General features: G+C 48.8%; 1 protein-coding gene across 1 annotated transcript in view; it reads left to right on the top strand.

The window, feature by feature from the left end:
* The first annotated feature begins 774 nt into the window (after positions 1 to 774).
* The window catches only part of abtb2 (ankyrin repeat and BTB domain containing 2), an 80,816-nt gene continuing 55,913 nt past the window's right edge, over positions 775 to 25,677 (top strand). Inside the window, 1 exon segment of the mRNA NM_001375264.1 lies at positions 775 to 1,917. Within this exon segment, the coding sequence (NP_001362193.1) occupies positions 1,059 to 1,917 (859 nt within the window). The 5' untranslated portion in view covers positions 775 to 1,058.

Genomic DNA, 25,677 nt, shown 5'->3' on the forward strand with positions numbered 1-25,677 from the left:
GTGGGTTTTTGTGTAGAGAAGTGGGTTTTTGTGTAGAGAAGTGGCATTTTGTGTAGAGAAGTGGGTTTTTGTGTAGAGAAGTGGGTTTTTGTGTAGAGAAGTGGGTTTTTGTGTAGAGAAGTGGGTTTTTGTGTAGAGAAGTGGCATTTTGTGTAGAGAAGTGGCATTTTGTGTAGAGAAGTGGGTTTTTGTGTAGAGAAGTGGGTTTTTGTGTAGAGAAGTGGCATTTTGGGTATAGAAGTGGCTTTTTGTGTAGAGAAGTGGGTTTTTGTGTAGAGAAGTGGGTTTTTGTGTAGAGAAGTGGCATTTTGTGTAGAGAAGTGGGTTTTTGTGTAGAGAAGTGGCTTTTTGTGTAGAGAAGTGGGTTTTTGGGTAGAGAAGTGGCATTTTGTGTAGAGAAGTGACATTTTGTGTAGAGAAGTGGCATTTTGTGTAGAGAAGTGGGTTTTTGTGTAGAGAAGTGGGTTTTTGTGTAGAGAAGTGGCTTTTTGTGTAGAGAAGTGGGTTTTTGGGTAGAGAAGTGGCATTTTGTGTAGAGAAGTGACATTTTGTGTAGAGAAGTGAGTTTTTGGGTAGAGAGGTGGCTTTTTGCTGCTGTAAGTGGGAAACACAACTCCCTGCACCCCCCTAACTCCGTGCTACAGTAACTCTCCGGGCTTTCATTGCAGCGCTGGGCCCGCCCCCGGGAGAAGCTGATTGGTTGGCTGCCCGGGCAGCAGTTCCAGGCAGAGGCTGCAGTCGCAGTCAGGCTCTCAGTGTGGAGAAGTTTGCAGGGGACGTTGCGCCGGTAGATTTCAGTGGAATCGCTTCCCTGCTGTGGATTATCCCTTGCTGCTACTATTATTATTATTATTATTATTGCACTGGTTTTATATCCTTGGATCAGCAACAATCGGGGATTTGTGTCCATAGCGGGATCATGTAGCTACTTTGTCGCAACTTCAGCATCTGACAGTACTATGGGAATCTACACTTCTGAAGGGAAGGCAATGCCCATGGAGTGCCCAGTGTAAGGCAGACGATTCCCAGGTGTTACAGGACCCCCCCCATCAGCCCCCATGGCTGGGATGTACAACTCTACCTTGAAGACCCTGGAGGACCTGACTCTAGACTCAGGCTATGGAGCAGAAGACTCATGTAGGTCCCTCAGCCTTTCCTCTTCCAAATCAACCTCCCAGCCCCTGGCTTCAACCCAGCACCGGGGCAACTGGTGGTACTACTCCGGCTCCATGAACAGCAGGAACAGCAGCTGGGACACCATGAACACGGCTCTTACCGAGGATCCAGACTTGGTGGACCTGTTTTCCAGATGCCACCGGTTACCGGAGCTGGAGGACTTCCCTTGGACGGATGAGGACGTTGGCAAGCTCCTGAGGAAGGGCAAAGGGGATGGGGGTACCCGGGAGTTCTCAGAGGACGCGGTGAGGAGGATGGCGGTGTTATTGAGAAGACCCCTCATCAGGATCTCCAGGGAGGCGCAGCGCCTTAGCGTCCTGCACGCAAAGTGCACCCGATACGAGATCCAGAGCGCCATGAAACTCATCCTTAGTTGGGCACTGTCTCAGAGCTGCGCCCTGGCCACTGTTCGCGCAATGTCGCTGTACAGTATGAGCGCAGGGGACGGACTGCGGAGGGGCAAGTCTGCGCGGTGCGGCTTGTCGCTGTCGGTGGGCAGGTTCTTCAGATGGATGGTGGATACCAGGATCTCAGTGAGGATCCATGAGTATGCGGCTATTTGCCTGACTGCCTGCATGGAGAACCTGCTGGAGGAGATCAGGAGGAGGGTGCTGGCCAGTCAGGGCAATGATGGGGCTGAGATCTCCCTGGAGGTGCTGGACATGGCCATCAGTAATGATGCGGAGCTATGGGGAGTCCTACAGCCCTATGAACATCTCATCTGTGGCAAGAATGCCAACGGTAAGTCCTGCCTTGGGCATGTTTAGGGCTCCCTTCTTTGTGGCACTGGGTGTCTAAGGGTTAAATAGACCCATACAGGGTGCTATAGAGGTGAAACAGACATGTGTGGACTTTATGGCTGGGGCACATAAATAGCCGAGCAACATTGGCCTGGAGCTGCAACTGGTGGCTAGTCTATAGCTTCTGGTAGCTGAGGATGCTGGGAACTGTAGTACATCAAGAGGTTCCTCACTCAGCTCCAGGTCTCACTTTTCCTATTTATAATTATTGGAAGACTGTGATTTTAATCGTGTCATTATCCAGAGATGCTGATGCCTGTGCTGTACCCATGCACGACTGCTTGTACCCATGCACTACTGCTTGTACCCATGCACGACTGCTTGTACCCATGCACGACTGCTTGTACCCCTGTGCAACTGTATGGAGATTGTACTGTGCCAGCCCAGCCTGTGGTTCTGACATATGCAGCTTGTCAGCTGGCCCCAGGAGCTGTCATTCTAACAGCAGGTCCTGCAGTCATGGGGACAGAAGGAACATTAGGGAGGGGGCATATATGTCGTTTTATAAATAAAAGTACCCAAAATGTTGGCATTTGTTCAGTTGTGATGCGTAATAGTGCGCTGATCAGCGGGCAGCAAGGGCATCGTTACATAAGCAATGCTGCTCGCTCCTATTGGCCAATAGAGGATGAGCTTTTATCTCTATAACCGGCTACTGACTGACCTCCTAATTCATTCTGGGGCACATATAGGGTAAAGCCACACAGAGCTACTAGTAGCAGCTACTTGTCACGGCTACGGAAATAGACAATTCTGATTATTTACTGATAATTGTCTCTATGTGTGTTTAGCAGAGGCAATTCTCAGTATTGTCTATGGCAGGGGATTTTCTGGCTTTTAGTAGGTGTGACAACAAGTAGCTCCGTGTGTTTTCTGCTTTATAGTCGTCAGTGACTCTAAACACCTGCTAAAAGCCTGTTCCTGGTGAATTCTCTGCTGCAAAATCTCAGCAGTTACATTTGTTATGGAGCAGTTTACATGGGCAACGGTGGCTGCACTGGTGTCTGTTGTGTTTGACACCCATTGGGCAGGTTGCCATTGGTCTGGACACTTAGCTGTGAAAGGATGTAGAAGCTTCTCTGCAACTGAGATTCTGCTGCAGAGCTGACATTCTTTGGCGGGGGGCGGGGCTAGTGGCCACCATGTCTGGCCGCATCATATATGGTGCCCAGGCTGCCTGGCTGTGGTCACACATTGGATGCCAGGACTGGGCACTGGATGTAATGTGCCCGCCAACAACACTGCACTGCTGTGTGCTATAAGGCCAGGTATGGGGGTAGCCTCTGGGTCAGTATTTCTCAGGTCTGGTTCTACTCTAGGTACTGGACCTCAGTCCATCCTCAGTCCACACATGTTCCTATGGTACTGTGCATGCACCAATCACAGAAGAGCAAGGTACCTCGTCCCCCCCCCCCCCCCTCAGCTCCACTGCTTTATGTAGCCGCAAGTATCCAATGGCAATTTGGTTTACTGGTTTTTATTTACCACCCAAGGGCTGCCCCCCTAAAGCTGCCCCCGCAGGCACAGGCCCCCAGGTGATTATATGTTAAATGCGACCCTGGGGCTCTAAATTACATAACAACTCCTTATCCAGAAACTCTAGGTCCCTAGTATTCTGGATAGCGGATCCCTTCCCTGTATTGCACTAATCTTCTGGAGTAAGTAATTGTGTGATTTGGCAAAGGAATCTTGTAAATCGTGCGATTTGCGTTTTGTGTGTTTCACTGGCCCTCTAGGAGCCAAAGTGCAGCTTTCTGACACTGTAATTGAGCCATTGGCTGAAAATGTTCTCTGTTTGGCAATTGTGACCCCCCTATCTCCCTGTTGGCTATGCTTTGGTAATAGGTGATTGTCCATGGGGTACCTAGGCATTAGCAGGAATCCATGTGCCCCAATAAATGGCCGGGGTTCCCATACAAAGCAATGGATACTGTAGCCGAGCGCTCCTGCAGGGAGGGATCTCTTTGTTATTGTTGGAGCGGGGAGAGAGTTTGGTTTCCCTTATTGTAGGAAAGTTCAGAAATCATTTCAGCAGAGTTTCTATTTCCCTCTCCCCGGATCCATTTACAGCTGATCCGAATAACCTCCTGCACTTATCTGGGATTTGTCAGGCAGCAGTTCCTATTCCAAATGGCTTGGACTCCAAAACTCCAGTATCTGTTACCCAGACACATAATGTACCGCGTCCTGGGGGTTATTATCATCGGGGTGAAACCCAAGAAAATGACATCACCAGGGGTCAGTAGTGATATCAGAACCCCCCCCCCCCCCCCCCCACAAGTCACATGGATTGGGTTAACCTTAAATCTGTGATGACTGTGTCTGCAAGCGTCCTTGGGATGAAGGCAGATTAGAGCGCCCCCTTGGTCCCTTTGTGTATTTTATACATAGATATATGTAATATAATCCCATAAGGGAGCGATTTTTCCAAAATAGCCAGAGAATGGTGCTACCATGCAGTATGCATCTGAACCGAATGCCCATTAGCCAGGTCCGGACTGGGATTCAAAATAGGCCCTGACATTTCAAATACGCAGAGGCCCAAACAGCCCCCCCCCAGCAGCCCAATAAATAGTGACTGTCTATGGCACCTTACAGCGGCCCCTCTGGCATTTGCCTGAACCCCCAGATTGCCAGTCCGGGCCTGCCATTAGCTATCCTACCAAGTCCAAAATCAGGGCAAATTAGGCCACAACCCTGATCTGCCCAGGCATGTCCCTGATCCACCCCCCATTTTGCATGAAGCCCCGCCACTTTTTGGGGTCCCAAAAAAATAGGACAGTCCTTTGAAAAAGGCACAATAGGGGGTATGCACGAGTACTTGAAGATCCCGCTAAATTACCTTGCGTTGTGCTGCTTAGTGATGGGCGACGTTTTTCACCAGGTTTCGGGACAAAGAATGTCCATAGACTCCAGTGTATTGTAACAATACAATCTGATTGATTTAAGCCATGTATGGAAAGATCTGCTGGTGGGGCCCAATCAGGCAACCAGTAGCATTGACCATATATGCATGGGTTTTTTAATCCGATCTGGCTGATTCCCCAATTGGATAGTGGCCAGTACAGGCAGACTTTTGACCACATACATGGGCCAATAAGCTTCAGAGTCAAGTATGGCTTAATACTGTAACTGCCAAAAATGTACTCCCAGCAGAACTAACTTGGCAAATCCGGCAGTGCCCAAATACATCAGATGCAATTGGTCAGTTTGTGCCCTGAATGCAGATGTTGGCCCTAATATCACTGCACATCATGGGGCATCAGGAACACAACCTACCTGGCCGATGCTTATGCTTGTAATACAGGAGGCAGTTACAGGATTGAGAGCTCAGTCACTCACAGGGCATTACCTGGCAGCAAGCTGGCACCTCCGTGGGAACCAAAGCCCTGCCCCAGCTGCCCCAATTAACGCTGTAACCCCGCGGCCTAAAGACAATGGGAACGTGGCACTGATTTCAGGCTGCTGAATATGGATATCTGTAAATAGCCCCGGCTGATTGGTACCGCAGGAGTCATTAGGGGTTATTTAATAAGCAGGGCAGCCCGGTGCTTGTGTGACATATGGTGACTGCGGCGTTGTGTCTCGCCATGCCAGCACCGCCCCGCTCGCCCCTTTGTGTGCCCAGCGCTTTGCATATATTAGCTCAGCTCAATCAGGGAGCCCAGGGATTTTCTTTAGGGGAAAATCAGTCAGTGCCCCCCCCCCCCCAACCGCCTGGGATTTGTGGAAGGTGATGTCTTTGTCTAAAAGCCAAACTGGTCTAAATAACAAGAACTTCTTAAATGGGCTGCAAAGCGTCAAATCATATTAATTAAAGGAGAAATAAAACCGCTATAGGATTTTTAAAAGCAAACCAGCAACCCCTGAGCTCTGCCACCCCAGCAACCCCCGAGTCCTGCCACCCCAGCAACCCCCTAGCCCTGCCACCCCAGCAATCCTCTAGCTCTGCCACCCCAGCAACCCCTGAGCTCTGCCACCCCAGCAACCCCCTAGCCCTGCCACCCCAGCAATTCCCTAGCCCTGCAACCCCAGCAACCCCCTAGCCCTGCCACCCTATCAACCACCTAGCCCTGCCACCCCAGCAACCCCCTAGCCCTGCCACCCCAGCAATTCCCTAGCCCTGCAACCCCAGCAACCCCCTAGCCCTGCCACCCTATCAACCACCTAGCCCTGCCACCCCAGCAACCCCCTAGCCCTGCCACCCCAGCAATTCCCTAGCCCTGCCACCCCAGCAACCCCCTAGCCCTGCCACCCTATCAACCACCTAGCCCTACCACACCAGCAACCCCCTAGCTCTGCCACCCCAGCAATCCCCTAGCCCTGCTACCCCAGCAACCCCCTAGCTCTGCCACCCCAGCAACCCCCTAGCCCTGCCACCCCAGCAACCCCCTAGCCCTGCCACCCCAGCAACCCCCTAGCCCTGTCACCCCAGCAACCCCTTAGCCTTGCCACCCAAGCAACCTGCTAGCCCTGCCACCCCAGCAACCCCCTAGCCCTGCCACCCCAGCTACCACCTAGCCCTGCCACCCCAGCAACCCCCTAGCCCTGCCACCCCAGCAACCCCCTAGCCCTGCCACCCCAGCAACCCCCTAGCCCTGCCACCCCAGCAACCCCCTATCTCTGCCACCCCAGCAACCCCCTAGCCCTGCCACCCCAGCAATCCCCTAACCCTGCCACCCCAGCAACCCCCTAACCCTGCCACCCCAGCAATTCCCTAGCCCTGCCACCCCAGCAACCCCCTAGCCCTGCCACCCCAGCAACCCCCTAGCCCTGCCACCCCAGCAATTCCCTAGCCCTGCCACCCCAGTAACCCCCTAGCCCTGCCAACCCAGCAATTCACTAGCTCTGCCACCCCAGCAATTCCCTAGCCCTGCCACCCCAGTAACCCCCTAGCCCTACCACCCCAGCAATTCCCTAGCTCTGCCACCCCAGCAATTCCCTAGCCCTGCCACCCCAGTAACCCCCTAGCCCTACCACCCCAGCAATTCCCTAGCTCTGCCACCCCAGCAATTCCCTAGCCCTGCCACCCCAGCAATTCCCTAGCCCTGCCACCCCAGCAATTCCCTAGCCCTGCCACCCCAGCAATTCCCTAGCCCTGCCACCCCAGCAAATCCCTAGCCCTGCCACCCCAGCAAATCCCTAGCCCTGCCACCCCAGCAAATCCCTAGCCCTGCCACCCCAGCAATTCCCTAGCCCTGTCACCCCAGCAATTCCCTAGCCCTGCCACCCCAGCAATTCCCTAGCCCTGCCACCCCAGCAATTCCCTAGCCCTGCCACCCCAGCAAATCCCTAGCCCTGCCACCCCAGCAAATCCCTAGCCCTGCCACCCCAGCAAATCCCTAGCCCTGCCACCCCAGCAATTCCCTAGCCCTGCCACCCCAGCAACCCCCTAGCCCTGCCACCCCAGCAACCCCCTAGCCCTACTACCCCAGCAACCCCCTAGCCCTGCCACCTCAGTAATTCCCTAACCCTGCCACCCCAGCAACCCCCTAGCCCTGCCACGCCAGCTATCCTCTAGCTCTGCCACCCGAGCAATTCCCTAGATGCACCATCATTGTTACACCCTCTTTCAGATACTTCTGCTGTGTGTGTGTGTGTGTGTGTGTGTGTGTGTATCCTTCCGCTCAGTGGGTCTCATTTATCTTCCTGAAAGCTTGCTCACTATCAGTCTGGGCCATCGCAAGAGTCATGTAGAGAATTCCGCAGAAGCACTTGTTACTAATGGCCGACTCATGTCTGCTCTCTGGAGAGATTCAGCAAAGGAATGTACATGCTTCCCAGGCTGATCCTATTGCCACCCACTAAGCCTGGATATTACAGAGGGAGATATGTAAGAAAATGTTCCCTATAAGCTATGTGCAGTGGGAATTACAGTTAATGGGAATGGGGCAGATTGTGGTGCTTCTCTCAGACAGAATACTGTATCAGTAATGGAAAATGAAGGAGCTCTCAGCTGGCAGGGAGGATACTGGGACATTTGGTTCTGTCTCAGTCAGTCTCTAGCCTCTGGGTCAGATTCTCCGTCTCGGTGCCAGAGTCATTGCCTTCCGTCCCACACGGCGCAGGAACGTGTCTTATTTACATGGTAACAGTATCGGTTTCATTGTGCAGAAATCTTTGGCTCTGCTGGATCTTCGGCCCAGATGTTGGGAGCCCAGAAGGGTGTTGGCTGAACATGTTTCCAAGCCCCATTTGTTTGAGTTAAAAGTCATTAGTCTCCTATGGGAACAGTGTAGCTTCTGGGCTCAGCCTCAAAGCAGCTCGGCTGCCGGCTATCTGGGAATGGTGGCTATGGTGCTATCCTCTTCCCTCAGCTTGGAAAGTCGTGTTTAGTGAGCCCTGGATCACGTGAGCTCCCACTCTTTACCAGGGGGACGCCGATTGTAATAGGGATCTAGTTTAAATCCCCTGTGCCCAGCACTGAAACTGGACTTAATGCTACAGCCAATGGGAGGACACTCCAGATAATGGTGGCATTGGGTTGTTTGGAGTTGCAGCTAATTTGCCGGGTCCAATTGGAGTAAGGGGGCTTTCTCTGGCTGGCACACTCATATAAGTAAATGCTGGCACCAAGTGTCCCTTGTGCCCATTGATGAGTGGTGATACCTAGTTACATAGCAGATCAGGTTAAAGAAGGAGGACTGGAAAGATAAAAACAGTTAATGACTCCATTAAGCTCCAGAATACCAGGAGGGTCTCATAAATTTTCCAAACGATGACATTGTTTCCTCTTTGAAAGTCAGGGGTCCTTGACAGCCTTTATCTGCTTTCTGGGTTTGGCCACCGGTCATATGAACACTTGCCACGAGGGCCTGGCGGCCGCCTCCCTTTCCCTTTCCAGTAATTAAATCCCCTGGATTATCCTGTCAGGGAGGGATTCTTTCATTTTTTGTGTTCTTCGCTTTGTGCATCTGGTTCCCGGCAAAGCTTTTGGCCGGAGGCAAGAAAAGGCCTGAGTCAGGCGGAGGTGACCTCACAAGTCCTTCATGTCCAATTATAGCCGCCAGCGTCTGAGCCGGGGACTGGGCAAGGTGTGCGCTGCTGGCTCGCTTCTTGCACGGGAACCTGCACTAAAATCAGGGACCCAACATAAGGGGGTGACCTTGGTAAAAGTGCAAACTACAGCAGTCTGGCAACATTAGGGATGGATTCTTAAAGTAACACTGCTCAATTAAACTTGCAAGTCATTCAGACCAAGCGATCTGGCCAATGCAAGGTGCTTAGGAACCCCATGAACCCTAAGGGGGACTCCACCTTCTGAACTGAAATTTGCTAAAGAGCCCCACACAACCCAGCAACCCTTAGTATACCTGTATCGCTGTAATCCATTCCTTCAAAAAGTAGGAATAACTACCATTTTATATGCTGAAATCCAGCTGCAAAACAGTTCTGCATCCTTTGAAATCCTGGCAGGGGAGGAGGGACTAAAACATTGATGTTCCAAACCATATTATTACTTTTAAAATCATGAAAAGGCTGCATATTTAATTGATGTATATTGCAAAGTTGCTTAGTGACTTAGTGATAATTGTGTGTTTGGGTGGAGTTCCCCTTTAATTTGGCACAAGGAGCAGAGTACAGAATGCACCTGCCCTATGTACGGATGCAAGTGTGCCCCCCCCCCCCCGTACCTTTACCCCCCACTGTAGCAGTTTGGGTGACACACACATATTATGTAAGCCTACATCTGATAGGGCCGGAAGGTTCCCTGTGATGATGTTCTGCTGTGCCTGCCAGTGGTCCAGCGTGAAGCCCCCCAGATCCAACAAGCCAACTTTCTCCAACATTCCTTCCCCTGAATAAACCACAAACACTACATTATTCATGGGATTACAGCAGAATCATATTTATCTTGTGGGGTGGAATAAAAGGTGGAAATGTTTGTGAAAGACGAGACCATTGACAACGTAATGAACTTTCCTCGTGGCGTTGTTAATATTTATGGGGGCTTTAATGCGTACAGAGAGGCTTCTATTTTTTTTTTTTCCCTGACGCCTTTCCAACAGGGAAAGTAAAAACAGACAGAGGGGGAAAACAAACAGTCAGACCCAGCGAGGGACCGTACAGCGAGGAGCTCGGGTTTCCTGGAGGTTCTGTTCCAAGCCGTGACCCTTAAGGGACATGTATGTGTGTATGTGTGGTTATTCATATACTGCACTGCTGTAAATCAGTTGCTTACCTGCCCCAGCCATGTCCCATCATAAGAAAAGATATTAGCTGGACTAATGCATTCTGGGAGTTGTAGTTCAGCAGCATTAAGAAGAGCAACATTGCTATTGAAGGTCTATGCCTATACAGGTATGGGACCCGTTATCCAGAATGCTCGGGACCTGAGGTTTTCCGGATAAGGGATCTTTCCATAATTTGGATCTCCATAACTTAAGTCTACTAAAAATCATTTAACCATGAAATAAACCCAATAGGGCTGTTCGGCCCCCAATAAGGGGTAATTATATCTTAGTTGGGATCAAGTACAGGTACTGTTTTATTATTACAGAGAAAAGGGAATCATTTAACCATGAAATAAACCCAATAGGGCTGTTCTGCCCCCAATAAGGGGTAATTATATCTTAGTTGGGATCAAGTACAGGTACTGTTTTATTATTACAGAGAAAAGGGAATCATTTAACCATTAAATAAACCCAATAGGGCTGTTCTGCCCCCAATAAGGGGTAATTATATCTTAGTTGGGATCAAGTACAGGTACTGTTTTATTATTACAGAGAAAAAGGAAATCATTTTTAAAAATTAGAATTATTTGCTTATAATGGAGTCTATGGGAGATGGCCTTTCCGTTATTCGGAACTGTCTGGATAACAGGTTTCCGGATAAGGGATACCTGTACTAACCCTGCCTCCTTCTTTGCCAGTTAGGATACATTATTTTCATAATTGCATGTGGACCATTGAGATCCAAGTAGGGTCACGTTGGTCGCCATATTGCATCATGTGACACTAGCTTCATACTACGATGCAGTGTATTATATTCATTCCTAAGATAAGAATTGGTGATTGCACGTGAAAGTGCGGAGGCATGGAAGTCACGGAGTAGCCATGTGTACTCTCCCAGTGGAAGCGACCCGGGGGCGGTACAGGCAATGAGTTTAAATGCCAGACAAAGATGACATAAAGCTCTATAAAACCGAGGGGTTGCGGCTCCTAAAATGTTGATGAATGGCATCTTGGGAGTTTGTCAAATCCTCCAATAGGCACAGCTGTTAATTGCATGGAATTTCCATTGGTCTTCATCTGGTCCTGGTCTTCATCAGGAGGAGGCCAACGCAAATTCCATACAATTATGCCTCTAGACTTGCTGGTACCGATTTAGGGAGGACAGTCCCGTATTGGAATCCTAAAAGGGGTGTGGACTTTGTGGAAAGTGGCCAGAGTTTCAGGCAGGGCGTGACTTGCTCTAACTGAGGATGGGCCCAAATGTCAAATTTTGGAAGTTATTTTAAATGTACTTGTCTAAAATGCTTTGTTTCCTAGCCAGAATTATTGGTGGAGAATGCGCCTTCATGGGCAATGACACTTAAAGGGGTGGTACATAATGCCCTTCGATAAGGGCAATGGCCAATTAATTTATCTGAGTGGCCACCAACATTGGACCCATTTGGTGCATAGCTGTACTACTGTATAGATAGTGTGACTAAGTATAGATAGTGTAGGTGCCTGTGTTCAGTGCTGTAGATAGAAGGCCAATGACATGACATTTAGACAAGCAGCCATGCTGGGGAGGGGCGGATAATTGGTCTTCTGGAAAATTCCTCAACCAGCTCTTACCTACTGGCACCGGTACAAGGGTCACTGCCATTCTGCTACTGTCATATCCTGCGCTATAATAATAAATATAAATAATGGTAAAACTGAATAGCAGAGTTAAAGGCAGGCTCCCCCGCATGTAACAAATTACGTTTAACTTGCCCAATTAATAAGGAATTGATTTGGAATGGGGAATTGCCTGCCTTGGCCTAATGTAAAATAATGCCACATAGATATAAAAATACAAGTTGGTCCTTAGGTGCAGTGGCACTGTTAGGGGTAGCAAACCCTGCACTGGGGGAGGAGCCTACAGACAGAAGGGGCCAGTAAGGGGGATTCAAGTCAGGGGTCCAGGGGCTGATAGGTTGGCTGAGAGATAGAGATGCCAAGGTCAAATTTGTGGGCTGCAAAAGTGAAGGGAGTCTGTAGGTATCGGATGGAGTTTGGGCATGATGGGAGGTGGCTGGAAACCTAGAGCTGAGCCAAAGTATCCCCACAGCCTCTCCCTACCCACCCACCACTCGGCAAATCTGCACCCACCCTTCCCAACTTTACCTAACCCACCCTTCCCAACCTTACCTAACCCACCCTTCCCACCTTACCTAACCCACCCTTCCCAACCTTACCTAACCCACCCTTCCCAACCTTACCTAACCCACCCTTCCCACCTTACCTAACCCACCCTTCCCAACCTTACCTAACCCACCCCTCCCAACCTTACCTAACCCACCCCTCCCAACCTTACCTAACCCACCCTTCCCACCTTACCTAACCCACCCTTCCCAACCTTACCTAACCCACCCTTCCCAACCTTACCTAACCCACCCTTCCCACCTTACCTAACCCACCCTTCCCAACCTTACCTAACCCACCCCTCCCAACCTTACCTAACCCACCCTTCCCACCTTACCTAACCCACCCTTCCCAACTTTACCTAACCCACCCTTCCCAACCTTACCTAACCCACCCTTCCCACCTTACCTAACCCACCCCTCCCAACCTTACCTAACCCACCCTTCCCACCTTACCTAACCCACCCTTCCCAACCTTACCTAACCCACCCTTCCCAACATTACCTAACCCACCCTTCCCAACCTTACCTAAACCACCCTTCCCAACCTTACCTAACCCACCCCTCCCAACCTTACCTAACCCACCCTTCCCAACCTTACCTAACCCACCCTTCCCAACCTTACCTAACCCACCCTTCCCAACCTTACCTAACCCACCCTTCCCAACCTTACCTAACCCACCCTTCCCAACCTTACCTAACCCACCCTTCCCAACCTTACCTAACCCACCCTTCCCAACCTTACCTAACCCACCCTTCCCAACCTTACCTAACCCACCCTTCCCAACCTTACCTAACCCACCCTTCCCAACCTTACCTAACCCACCCCTCCCAACCTTACCTAACCCACCCTTCCCAACCTTACCTAACCCACCCTTCCCAACCTTACCTAACCCACCCTTCCCAACCTTACCTAACCCACCCTTCCCAACCTTACCTAACCCACCCTTCCCAACCTTACCTAACCCACCCCTCCCAACCTTACCTAACCCACCCCTCCCAACCTTACCTAACCCACCCTTCCCAACCTTACCTAACCCACCCTTCCCAACCTTACCTAACCCACCCTTACCAAACCCACCCTTCCCAACCTTACCTAGCCTACCCTTCCCAACCTTACCTAACCCACCCTTCCCAAACTTACCTAACCCACCCTTCCCAACCTTACCTAACCCATCCTTCCCAACCTTACCTAACCCACCCTTCCCAACCTTACCTAACCCAACCTTCCCAACCTTACCTAACCCACCTGCTGCTGCCTCTCTTCTATCCCCCTTCCTGATTGGTAACCAATAACTAAGAGCTGGGCCAGATTTAGAGGCAAAAGAAGGACACACTTTGGGTCCCAAACCCCCAACCCACTTTTCCGCCCTAGGCACGTGTCTCTTCTGCCTACCCCTAGTTAATCAGATTGAAGGCTGGGCCAGGCATACAATTCATTTGGGGAATATATATTTTTCTTCAGTTGGCAGGGGCCCAGGATGGAATTAAGGTAACAGCCCAGGCCACCTGGGCACCTGAGAGGTGGGTCATTTATACTAACTAGTATGGGGACCAATGATTTCTGGGGGTGACCCTGTACAGGTGGTAGATATGCCCAGTTGGCACTCACGCAGATGTCTGGGTGTTTTGCTGTCTAATTCATTATACCTTCATTATACCTTGACTTCCTAATGAATGTCCCTGTAGTTGATCTAACAGCTTGTGCCCTGTAGTTCTCCAGCTGCACCTTCTGGAGCGACTGCCCATTGAGTATCTATTTCTTGCCTCTCCATATCTGTCTTTTCCCAGCCGCCCAGCACTCCCACACTCCCAGGTAGAGTTCAGCAGTGAGAGAGATGTAGGGCTGACAGCTGGGCCATTCTGCCCCTGTCTCATTCTGACAGCCCTGACACATTGTCTCTCTGCACACTTTCCATGTTGCTAAATAAAGCCCACTCTGGAGCTCACCGAAGGAGGAGGAGGGGGACTCTGCCATTGGGCAAAGGTGGTTGACCCCAAGTCTTCTCCAGATAATGAAAACTAAATCTTTAAAACACTGGTTGCTTTAAAGGGGAAATTCACCTTTCCAGAGTTTATCATTTTAAATAGTTACACCAAATATCAAGGCAAAGTGGAACGGTGGGTAGGCAGCCATGCATGCCAGACCCCTCCAAAGTTATTATCATACTATCGTCATGATTACTGGCCTACTGAACTACATTTCCCATCATGCTTTAACCCTGATGCTTAGAGTTATAAACCAGCAATCTTGAATAGTGGCACTAGAATGTTTGTGTCCCCTTTAGTCCCTGAGAGGTAACTAGAACCTCCCGTGGGTCTGGCCCATATTCCTACATACACTTATAAATGTCACTCTTAAGTCTCCTTGCAAAGGGGAAACCATTCGTAGGGTATTAGTTCAGCGTGCCTGCGAGACACTTTGGCTTTGCACATCATAGCGGCACAGTAAAACCTGTCCAATAAAATCACAGCTAATTAATGCAGGGTGTTTGCTGTCATTTCAGGGTAAGGAAGGAATTTCCCCCCCTGTGAGGTTAAAATCACTGCTGCCCCCTGTGGGTTTGGGGGGAAGGAAAGGGTTATACTAAGGTTGCACTTAACTGACTTCCTTATTAGAAGTATTTATTACTGTACCTACGTGTTGCTGTGCCATAGTTAGCATTACAGTAATGTGGAAGCCGATGATTGTAGGCTATATTATGCTTATTATAAAGAATACATACTGCAGGGCAGCCTTTGTACTTACAGCCCTGTACTGAAATATTCCTGACAGATCTCTAATTAAAAGGGAACTAAACCTTCCAAAGCATTGTGTTTCCAGAGCTGCCATAAGTAACCATGGGACCCAAAACTAGTAAGTTTGTCTCTATGAGGTGGCCCCAATTATTAGACTGGCCTTGGGATTACAGGAGAAATTCTGGGTTCATGCAGCAGTGGGGTGGGTGGGATGGGATCAGGGCCAAGGGTGCATTGAGGAAGGGTGGTTGCTATGAATGGGTGGATAGTGGGGCCCTGGAGGTCAGGTCCTCTGCTGGACCCTTGGGTCTCAACTCCTGGCCTTGCCAACAAGCAGAATGGGGCCTCAGTGAAAAGATGCCCTGTGCAGGCATGGTCACGCCACATCTCTATACATTCCCCTATAGGAGTACTGGAGTGGGGCATGGGCTGTCCAAAACCTGCGGGCTGGGCAGTTTCAGGCTAGGGAAGTGCTCTTCCAGTGGTTCACGGGCAGAAGGTGGGGCAAACTTTATCTTTGACCCCATGCCAAAGCCACCATGCGGGTTGGCCAGGTTTGGCCAAACATTCACATTCTTTACGGGTTGCTCTATCCACCCTGTCCGGGACCTCACTCTGCCACGCCTCAGCCTGGATTTGCAGGTGCACACCTGGTCCGCCCTCCCCCTTTGTGACATTATAGATGGGCGGTCGGGCACAGTTCTACAAATACCAGTGACTCGCCAGGTGGGGTTGGGAGCAGCGAGTTAGAGTTGGGTGCTGGTCAACCCAAAATGACTACTGCCTCTACCGTGTTTGCCCCACTTCCTGTTCTTTGCTCATGGAATCTATGGAATTTACCCTCTAAACAGCACAATGCAGGGGCACTTTAAGAAATCATGGGGCCCTGCATCACTTAGCTGGAAGGGCCCTTCCCATAAGGTGGCCTGGGGTATAAGGCTACTGCTTGTTGAGCCCCTGGAGAGAACTAAACCTGCCAGCTAAGAAGGTTGTGTTGAAGTTTCCAATCTATGGCACTGAAGGTGTTAAACTGCCATATGGTTTCTAGGCTCACTGACGCTAGCAACCAAACATAAGACTAAAGAATGAAATGCAAAGGGTGTGAGCAGAAAGACAAGCAGTACAAATGAATATGAGTATCTGATCCCAGCAAGCAGATGGCATTTTACAGAACTGGGGTGGTGGTGGGGGGAAATCACAAACCAAATAAAAGAATGAAGGAAAAAAACTGCAACTTCGCTCTATTCAGTTCCATCTGCAACACATTAAAAGTCAATTGAAAGATGAACTTCCCCTTTAAGGTTCAAACTGTATTTTGAAACTTCTACGAAAATACCACGTGTACCTTAGGAAAGGCTCGCAAATCATCGGGTATTTCCTCCCAGGACCCATGGGCTTTGCTTGGTTGGTTCTGAGAAAGAGCTCGGAGAAAGGGGCCGATGTGCCTTCTGCCAGGGATACAGCTCCGAAAACATTCAGCCCGGCGCAGTCATTCGTCAACATTTGTCAGAGCAATGTTTCCCCAGAGCTGGCGGTAATTGGGCACAGTGAGCTCTGCAGGGGCCACATATTCGTCTATAGGCATGCCCAGTGGTGCCACCTTCCCTGAGAACAAATGCCATCCTCTCAATGTCAGTGTTATTGTTTTTCCCTATTAATTACACAGTAGGAACTCTAGCCACCTGGTTGCTGGGGTCACTGTGCCAACCCAATGAACCCTGGAAAAACCAAAGAAGATGGTGGCACTGTAATGGAATGTTCCCAGGCTATTAGAGTCACTGGGGTGTGGCTAACACATTCACCTAGAATATAGAGGTTTTGCCCTTTACAACTATACCCCTAAACAATGTAGGTCACTAAAGAAAATATATCACCTAAAAGAGCTTATATGTAAAGTTCTGCTTCATACAAATAAACCATTTTCTGAATTACGGAAAAGCCATCTCCCATAGACTCCATTATAAGCAAATAATTCTAATTTTTAAAAAAGGTTTCCTTTTGCTCTGTAATATAAAACAGTACCTGTACTTGATCCCAACTAAGATATAATTACCCCTTATTGGGGGCAGAACCGTCCTATTGGGTTTATTTAATGGTTAAATGATTCCCTTTTCTCTGTAATAATAAAACAGTACCTGTACTTGATCCCAACTAAGATATAATTACCCCTTATTGGGGGCAGAACAGCCCTATTGGGTTTATTTAATGGTTAAATGATTCCCTTTTCTCTGTAATAATAAAACAGTACCTGTACTTGATCCCAACTAAGATATAATTACCCCTTATTGGGGCAGAACAGCCCTATTGGGTTTATTTAATGGTTAAATGATTCCCTTTTCTCTGTAATAATAAAACAGTACCTGTACTTGATCCCAACTAAGATATAATTACCCCTTATTGGGGGCAGAACAGTCCTATTGGGTTTATTTAATGGTTAAATGATTCCCTTTTCTCTGTAATAATAAAACAGTACCTGTACTTGATCCCAACTAAGATATAATTACCCCTTATTGGATGCAAAACAATCCTATTGGGTTTAATTAATGTTTTATTGATTTCTTAGTAGACTTAAGTTATGGAGATCCAAATTACGGAAAGTTCCCTTATCCGGAATACCCTTGGTCCCGAGCATTCTGGATAACAGGTCCTATACCTGTAATATACCTTTTTAGTAGTATGTGCCATTGGGTAATCCTAAATAGAAAATTGCCATTTTAAGTACTAAGGGCCGCCCCCTGGGATCATAGGACTCACAGTGCACACAAACAAGCCAAGGCACCCATACATGCTGGGCCCCATCAGCCAATGAATGGACAGAGTTCTGCCTTCAGAGAGCTGCATCACTTCCTGTCAGGTGATCTCTGAGGGAACACACAGCCCAAAACAAAATGTTGGGTCAAGGGAAAAGATGCAAAAGGGCAATATTTACTGATATATATATATTACAGTTTGGTACGGTTCTTTAATAGGCCACTTAATATGATATAATCTATCTGTTGGTATTCATTATGGAGGTTTAGTTTTCCCTTAAGTAAAGCCAGACATTTGTTCCCTGTATGTTCCATGTGTCGCTTGGTAGGAAGGACGTTGCTCTGAATCACACATACCTCTGATGCCCTCGCCGTATCCTACCAGTACTTTTATAACCTTCGGGCCTGGCATAATGATTCTTTATAAGAAGCCTCTGCCAGATTTCTGCCGTTGCCATAGAAATGAGACCCAGACAGGAAGCCCTGGCAGGACGGGCCAGGGTCCAACATATACACCAGGCAAACTCTTCAGATATAAAGTTGGGGGGAAAAATCTCCTCAGCGCTGGAGACAGAGGCCACTGTATTAGAGATCTTGTGCCCAGTGCTCCTCTGTGCCCCCCCCGAGAGAGATCCCTTCCACACATGAAATGAATTTGGGATGAGAGAAGTTTATTTTGTTAAAGGGGTGGTTCACCATTAAGTTAACTTTTAGTATGTTATAGAATGCCCTATTCCCAGCAGCTTTGCAATTGGTTTTCATTATTATTTTTTTTTTTATAGCTTTTGAATGATGTGCCTATCTTTTCTACCTCTTTCCAGCTATTAAATGGGGGTCACTGACCCCGGCAGCCAAAAACGACTGCTCTTTAAGGCTACAATGTTATTGTTACTTTTTATTTCTTATCTTGCTAGACAGGCCCTCTACTATTCATATTCGCATCTCTTGTTTATACAACTACTGGGTTTCTAGGGTAAATAAGACCCTAGCAACCAGATAGCTGCTAAAATACCAAACGGAGAGCTGCTCAATAACTGAAAAACCATACAAAATTAAGACCAATCTCAGAATATCAATGTCTACATCATATTAAAAGTGAACAACCCCTTTAATTAGTATTTTGTTATATTGGACCCTTTTCAACCAGTTGCTCTTGTGCTGCAACTCCCAGCATTCCCTGTCAGGCAGAAAGATTCCCTGGTAACCGACAGGTCAGTCCAACTCTGAACCAAGCCCGCAGGGCTGGGCCAAGAGTTACTGGTGCCCAAGACAAGTTCTACTTGCCCCTGCCTCCTTGCCCACCACCCTCTGCCTCAGTAGCCCCCCACCTCTGCCTGCCATCCTGGTGCCACAGCTGCCTCAGCCTGCACGACCCCTCCACGCATTGCTTCTTTTCCCCCCCTGCTTCAATGCATTTTTTGCCCCCTCTTCAATTGTTCCCCACGACCAACTGTGCCCAAGGCACATACTTTCCTTACCGGAGCCTAATTCCGGCAGTGATAAGGGTAGCCCTGTGATCTACCATGGGGAGGGAGGTGTGGCTAGTATGTACATGGGGGCAGGTAACATATCGTTGCAACTACCAGAGGGTATGCAGGGCCCAGGGGGATTTTAATGGTTCGGCAAAAAAAATCTTCTGAGGGGACCCAGTACGCACAGTCCTGTCTCCCCCACCCCCTCTCCCAGCCCACTTAAGCCTCACCTCCCAGCCTGCACCATGCTGCTTTAAAGGTAGTACGGGTATGGGATCCCTTATCAGGAAACCTGTTATCCAGAAAGCTCCAAATCACGGAAAGCCCGTCTCCCATAGACTCCATTTTTATCAAATAATTCTGAATTTTAAAACTGATTTCCTTTTTCTCTGTAATAATAAATCAGTACTTTATAAATAATCTTTATTGGATGCAAATCAATCCTATTGGGTTTAATTAATGTTTTAATGATTTTTTAGTAGACTGAGATCCAAATTACGGAAAGACCCCTTATCCGGAATACCCTTGATCCCAAGCATTCTGAATAACGGGTCCTATACCTGTAGAGGTGCCAAGGAGGGGGGACTATGATACAGCAGACCCCAAAGCCCGGGCCCCCTCATGACCACGGAGACTGCTGTATGGGTAGTTACGCCACAGGCCCTTAGTTTTGCTGCATAGAAAGCAGGCCCTGCTGTGGGTTCAGGCAAATGTCACTATTTATTGGGCTGTTTGGGCCTCTGTGTACTTGAGTCCCAGTCCGGACCTGGTATAAAGGGGAGGGAATGTTGGGGAATTTACAGAGAGATTATAGAAATAATGAATGAATGGCACGGGTTACACGCTGGTGAATGAGCCACATCCCTTATCTGACTGATTCAATGACTCGCTGCCCCCAAGCCCTCGTCTTCCCATTAACAGGAGTCAGCAGCAGTTGTTGAATCTGTCCTGCTGATGCTGAATAAATGCTCCTGACCTCTGCAGAATTGCACCCAGCGAGTCCAGCCCACCCCATGCTTGGCCCTGTCTGCTGTACAAAAGCCTGAGTGTGTGTGCGCAACAGCCGCCCATAATCCATTCATTGTCTCCCAGGGCCAGGCAAATACCTTTACAGTGTGTTTCCTTTGTGGTCAGGGCAGCAGGGCGGCTCATCCCACCTATGTGCTAGATCCAAAAAAAGAAATACAGCATTGTGCTGATTCCTCTCTTTAAAAATGTTGGGTTATTTACTACTGAAAGCAGTATCTGTCCGCCCTTGCTATTCTCTGCACTGCTGGTTGGGACTGCAGAAACAATGCAGCCGAATCCAACAAATTAACATGTGACACATAGAAGACACTGTGGGAGCTGGAGTCTTGTTTGAAGACGAGCCGACTTGTGCTACTTTGTTTCAGTAGTTAGAACCAGCAGTGAGTGCAGAGTGAGTGCTGTGAGTACAAGGGGGCAGACAAAACGTTAGGGGAGTGCAGGCTAGGCCGTAACTAGGGGTAAAATCGGATGTTGATACCCTCCCTCTAAATGCACCTGGTTGGCTTATCTGATGCCCCTGGAACAAGAGGCAAACAGGTCGGAGAGGGCAGGCGAGTGTGGGCTCCTTGGCCAATAAAACAATACCCGCATCACATAGCTGCTCTAAATGTTCATTTTTAGCGGAACACTCAACGTAGCCTGGTTCATTTCGTTGGGGCCCTCGTTCGCCACTGAGTGCCCAGGGTCAACATTCCGACTGTGAGCGTGAAGCTGACAAATAAGAGATAAATATAGTCTGCGTTGTGCTGCCATTGGCTGACTGCACTGGTTTTAGTGCTGCCCTGGATCTCTGCAAACCCCCAGAGTGCTTTGAGACGTGCCAGAGAGCAGAGGTCAGGGGGCAATGTTTATTATTGCTGTCAGTTTATTATTACTGTTGCATTATGGAACACTGACGGCAGTGCTCTGCAGAGCTCTGGAAAAGCCTTTCTACTGCCTACTCTGTTTGTTCCTGGGGTTCCCCCTCTGTTTCTGTATAAAGCCCCCCAGGCTAGTGCTTAAAGGGGTATAAGTTTGCCCTTGGGCTTGTTTCAATGCCTGGGGCTGCTGAGTGATTTCCTATGTACAAAAGCCCCCTGGCCCCCAGACCTTTGCTGCTTACCTTAGCCTATAGGCACATTGTGGGACCACCAGCCCAGGCCATGGCAAGCACTCACTTATATTAATGTACAGCATAGGAGCACTTGCTTGAGCACTTTTACATGGAGGTCTGTGTATGGCAAACAGGACACTTTTAATTTAATGAAAATATTGACCAGGGCCCTCTCCCCAACTGTAGCAAGGACACCCCCAGAACAGCCCTGCCCCCCGTACCAATGCAGCAGGGGTGAAGGCCGCCATGACCACTTGACTTCCAGCCTAGTAGCAAGACTTATATAAGCTTCAAGTGCATATCCAAGAGCAGGCATGGCAGTTACCAGCCCCGTGGCACAGTTCTGTAGATTGGTCAGAATTAAACCCAACCCAATGACCCACTTTTCTGCCTCCCCAGAGCTGCCTGGCACAATTTGCCCATAGCAGTGCAGCAGTTGGCCAGTGGAGATCATGAGTTTAAAAGGGAAGAAAGCATCACCATGCCCAGCCATATGGGCAGATATAAACGGTGGAACAAAATCCTCTGCTGTCCTCTTGTGAGTTCCCCTTCCCTGTGAAGACGTCCTTGGTTTGGGCAAGGTCAGGACTGCATTAATTTGCCATAATGAGGACAGGGGCACCTTGCTGTTGGTTAATAGAATACCTGGGTTATCTGTATATAGAGAAATGCGTTGCCCACATTTATGGCACCTAAAGGGTTAAAGCATTATAGAGGAAGGGGATGTTGTACGACATTTGTTGCTATTGCTATTGCTGAAAGCCCCTTCTCCCCTGGAGGACTGCTGATTGGGAACAGGCAGCCCCCCACCGAGAAACGCCTTAAAAGCCTGGTGTAAGATGAAATCACTGTGCTGGAGTTGGCTGCATTCGGTATGGAAGCACAAGGGGGTATGGGGGGGGGGGTGTCAGTCAGAGCTGACACTGTGAATCCGATCTCTCCCTATGTGCTGCTCATGAGGTCTCACCATCAGTCTGGTTTCAGTTAGGAACATGTTCTGGGCTTCCCTCTGTCAGAGAATGCATTAGGCCCTTTGGCAGTCAGTGACGTCCCTTGTCTCTGTGCTGTCCCCCAGTTCTTCCAGTATTCCTGTGGCTGTCACTTCCAGGCTAAAGCTAAAGACCCAGAACCATAACCAAGAGAAGCCCGTGCCCCACCCCCATCCATATAGAGATCACTGCCGTAGATGAAGTTGGCATTTAGCAACTCCCACCATCCCGAAGAAAGCCAAAGGTTGATGCTGATGTTGCTGGACCCCTCTGATCCTTCATTCTTGTCTAACTCTTTAGTACTTTTCTCCTAGATATGTTCTAGGTGCTACTGCTCTACATACAGTAGGTCTTCTTTTAGCCACAGGTCATGGCAGCACACCCCTTGGTGGCCCCTTAGATCGCTCATATGCCAGTAGTTCAGCAAAGGCAAAGGGCCGCCATATTGTTTCTAATTGAGACCATCTGCCACAGATGTCAGATTGTGGTCCTCCAACTTTGAATCAAAAATTAGGTTGGTTTGAGGATTCTGGGAGTTGTAGTGTGTGTGTGTGTGTGTGTGGGGGGGGTACATTTTTTACCTCCCTGTTTTAGCTGTAGTAACCATTTTATAGGCTGGAGGACCTGGAATACTACTCATATTTCCAAGAGGTCAACAAACAGATGTCCCTGTAGCCATCTCCTGTGGTCTCCTAATCAAGTCCTACTATATCTATAATAAAGCCTTTCCCGAACCCATTCCCTGGCACAAGCCATTGGTTTCAGTGCCCTATATTTTGGCACAGGCACATCTGCTGGGCATGACCCTAAGGCCATGAGCAGATCTGAGCTGCCTCCAAACAGCAGTCTTAGGTGGGAAGAGTGGGGTTAGTAAGTGTATGCCAGATGGTTGGTAGCCGAGATGGCAGCAGTACCACTTATGGCCATGGCAAGTTTTAATAGGCAATTAAAAGCCTTCTGCCAGTTGGGAGGCTACTGTTAAAGCTATGGATGTACAGGCCCTTGCTGTACTGGCGCTTTGAGAGTTACTAAGGACAAGGCTGCCGCACACACACACCTTGAAACCATTTCAGCTCTTCCATAACTTGCTTTAAAGGCATCTCCAGTTTCACCGGCAATTTAGTGAAGAACAAACAGTAATTTGTAAATCAACGTTTTTTTTCCCTTAGGAAAGCATGAGATAAATATGTCTGTTTAGTGAATGGATGTCAACCCCTGCCCTGTGCCTTATGCTGAACTACAGCTCCCATCATGCCCCTCCAGCCAATCCAAAGCTTTTTGCTTAAGTATAGAATAATGATGGGGGACATATAGCTTCCATAGGAGTTTTACACTACTGCTGGACTACAGCACTCTAGGGGTAAATGAATTATATTGCTAAAGAGCATGCATACACAGGTTGTTTTTTTTCCATTGGGACCCAGTTCTACTAGTTGGCAGGCCCCTCCACCCAGGGGCCCAGGTCACCAATAGGTTAATAATAATGTATGTGGCCCTTATTCCTGATGGTGGCCCTGGCACTTACTCAACTTCTTGCACCAAGCTCACCTGCTGTGTTTAAATGAGGTGCAAATGGCAAACTTAAGGGGGCCAAGTGGCCCTGCTAGGAATCTCTGTATATAACACACCTGTTTATCCCAGAGTTCCATTGGCACACAGCTTACAAACAGAAGAGGTGTCTGTGGATCACCCCATCACCCTGTCATAGACACCCATACTTATAGCACACTTTAGACCAACTCCCATAGAACCTCAGTTGGCACTGATATATATGGGCATGGGTTCCCTAAGCCAAGAAGTGCCAGTTTGGCAGGATTAGGCAATGAGCACAAAAGTCTGTCTTCCTATACACTGGATTTTTTTTTTTTTTTTTGGAAACCGCCTTCCTCCCACCCGGAACACATAGATCATAATTGCATATGATTATTCTAATTGCCATAATATTTGGCTCCTTAGTCGGAGCTTTTTAATCATGAGATAATTACCTGCATCCCCTGAAGACTTTCCTGTGCCCGCTGTCCTTGCCATTGTCCTTTAGCAACGTAAAGGAATTTCTAGCATTAAGGGATGATGAGGATGAAGAGCTGGCATTGTGTATTGTGAGCTCCACTGGGGGGTGGTGTTGGCAGAGGGGCAATTGTGCCCTGCGGGAGGGAGGGGTGCTGCTGTATTGGGCCAATGCTCTTTAGACTTGGGAAAGGGAGAAAGAAACATTTTGTGCAGGAATTTGACATTAATTAAAAATGAAAGAAAGTATCTTGCATATAATGAAGCCCTTACTGGATGAAGTGGTATCCATTCCAAGGACAGACTCAGAGGTAACCGACCCAGCATGTACAGAGACCCCATTGCCCCCTACAGTTTTATATGTTCTCCGCTAAGGGCCTGTAACTGTAGGACAGAGTGTATAGAAAGGCAAGAGAATGTCAGGGGCAGGGATAATTTAATGTCTTCATTTTCCCTGTTTGGAACGTGGGGAGGTATGATTTGCTCCCCCATGCGTTTTCCTAGAATTCTGGCATCTTTGCGTGCGCCACTAAACGTTGCCATTGTCAGCGGCCTCTGCAGGGAGGATTTTATTTGCACACCATGCAATTAACCCCTGCACTGCTGGCCTGGCTGCGAGAGGGAAAGTCGTGCTGCTGCGGATCACCGAGAAGGAGCACTGACATTAGGCGCTGATGGAGTCCTGCCTTCTGGTGCTTCTGGTTGGCTGTTGGCACAAAGGTGCAGAAGGAAATGGCTGTATATAATCAGAGATGGGGGAGCATTGCCATTCTGGGGAGCAAGGTTGCAGGGGGTTCAGGAGTGGGGGCTGCACAGAGGCCCTGTGGTTGGTTTAGTTCTCCCTTTAGGGTAATAGTATACCTGGCTACTGTGGGCCACTGTAAAGATCCATATACACGGGCTGATCGCCAAGCGAGGGGATCTTCTCCTGATATCCCCCACCTATGGGTGGGCGATTCAGGAGAATCCAGGCTAATTATAACGACGGGTATAGGAAAAGTTGGTCCGGGGACCGCATACCCCGATCCAACTAGATTTTTTAACCTGCCCGATCGGTCGGGCAGGCTCGTCGGTAGTGCCCATACATGGGCCGATTAGTTGCCAAATCGGCTTGTGTATGGGGACCTTTAGTGCTTTTTTTTTTAGAAGCTCATGTCTATGGGGGGTTGGTTTGGGCTGAATGGAGTTATGGGGGCTCCTAAAAATTCAGCAATTAAAGTGCCCAAAGTAGCGCCAATGTCCCATTTGAAACTTAGGGGCTTCCTGCAATTACGTACACAGCAGCTG

This window comes from Xenopus tropicalis, chromosome 4 (genome assembly GCF_000004195.4).
Source record: "Xenopus tropicalis strain Nigerian chromosome 4, UCB_Xtro_10.0, whole genome shotgun sequence".
Taxonomy (NCBI): domain Eukaryota; kingdom Metazoa; phylum Chordata; class Amphibia; order Anura; family Pipidae; genus Xenopus; species Xenopus tropicalis.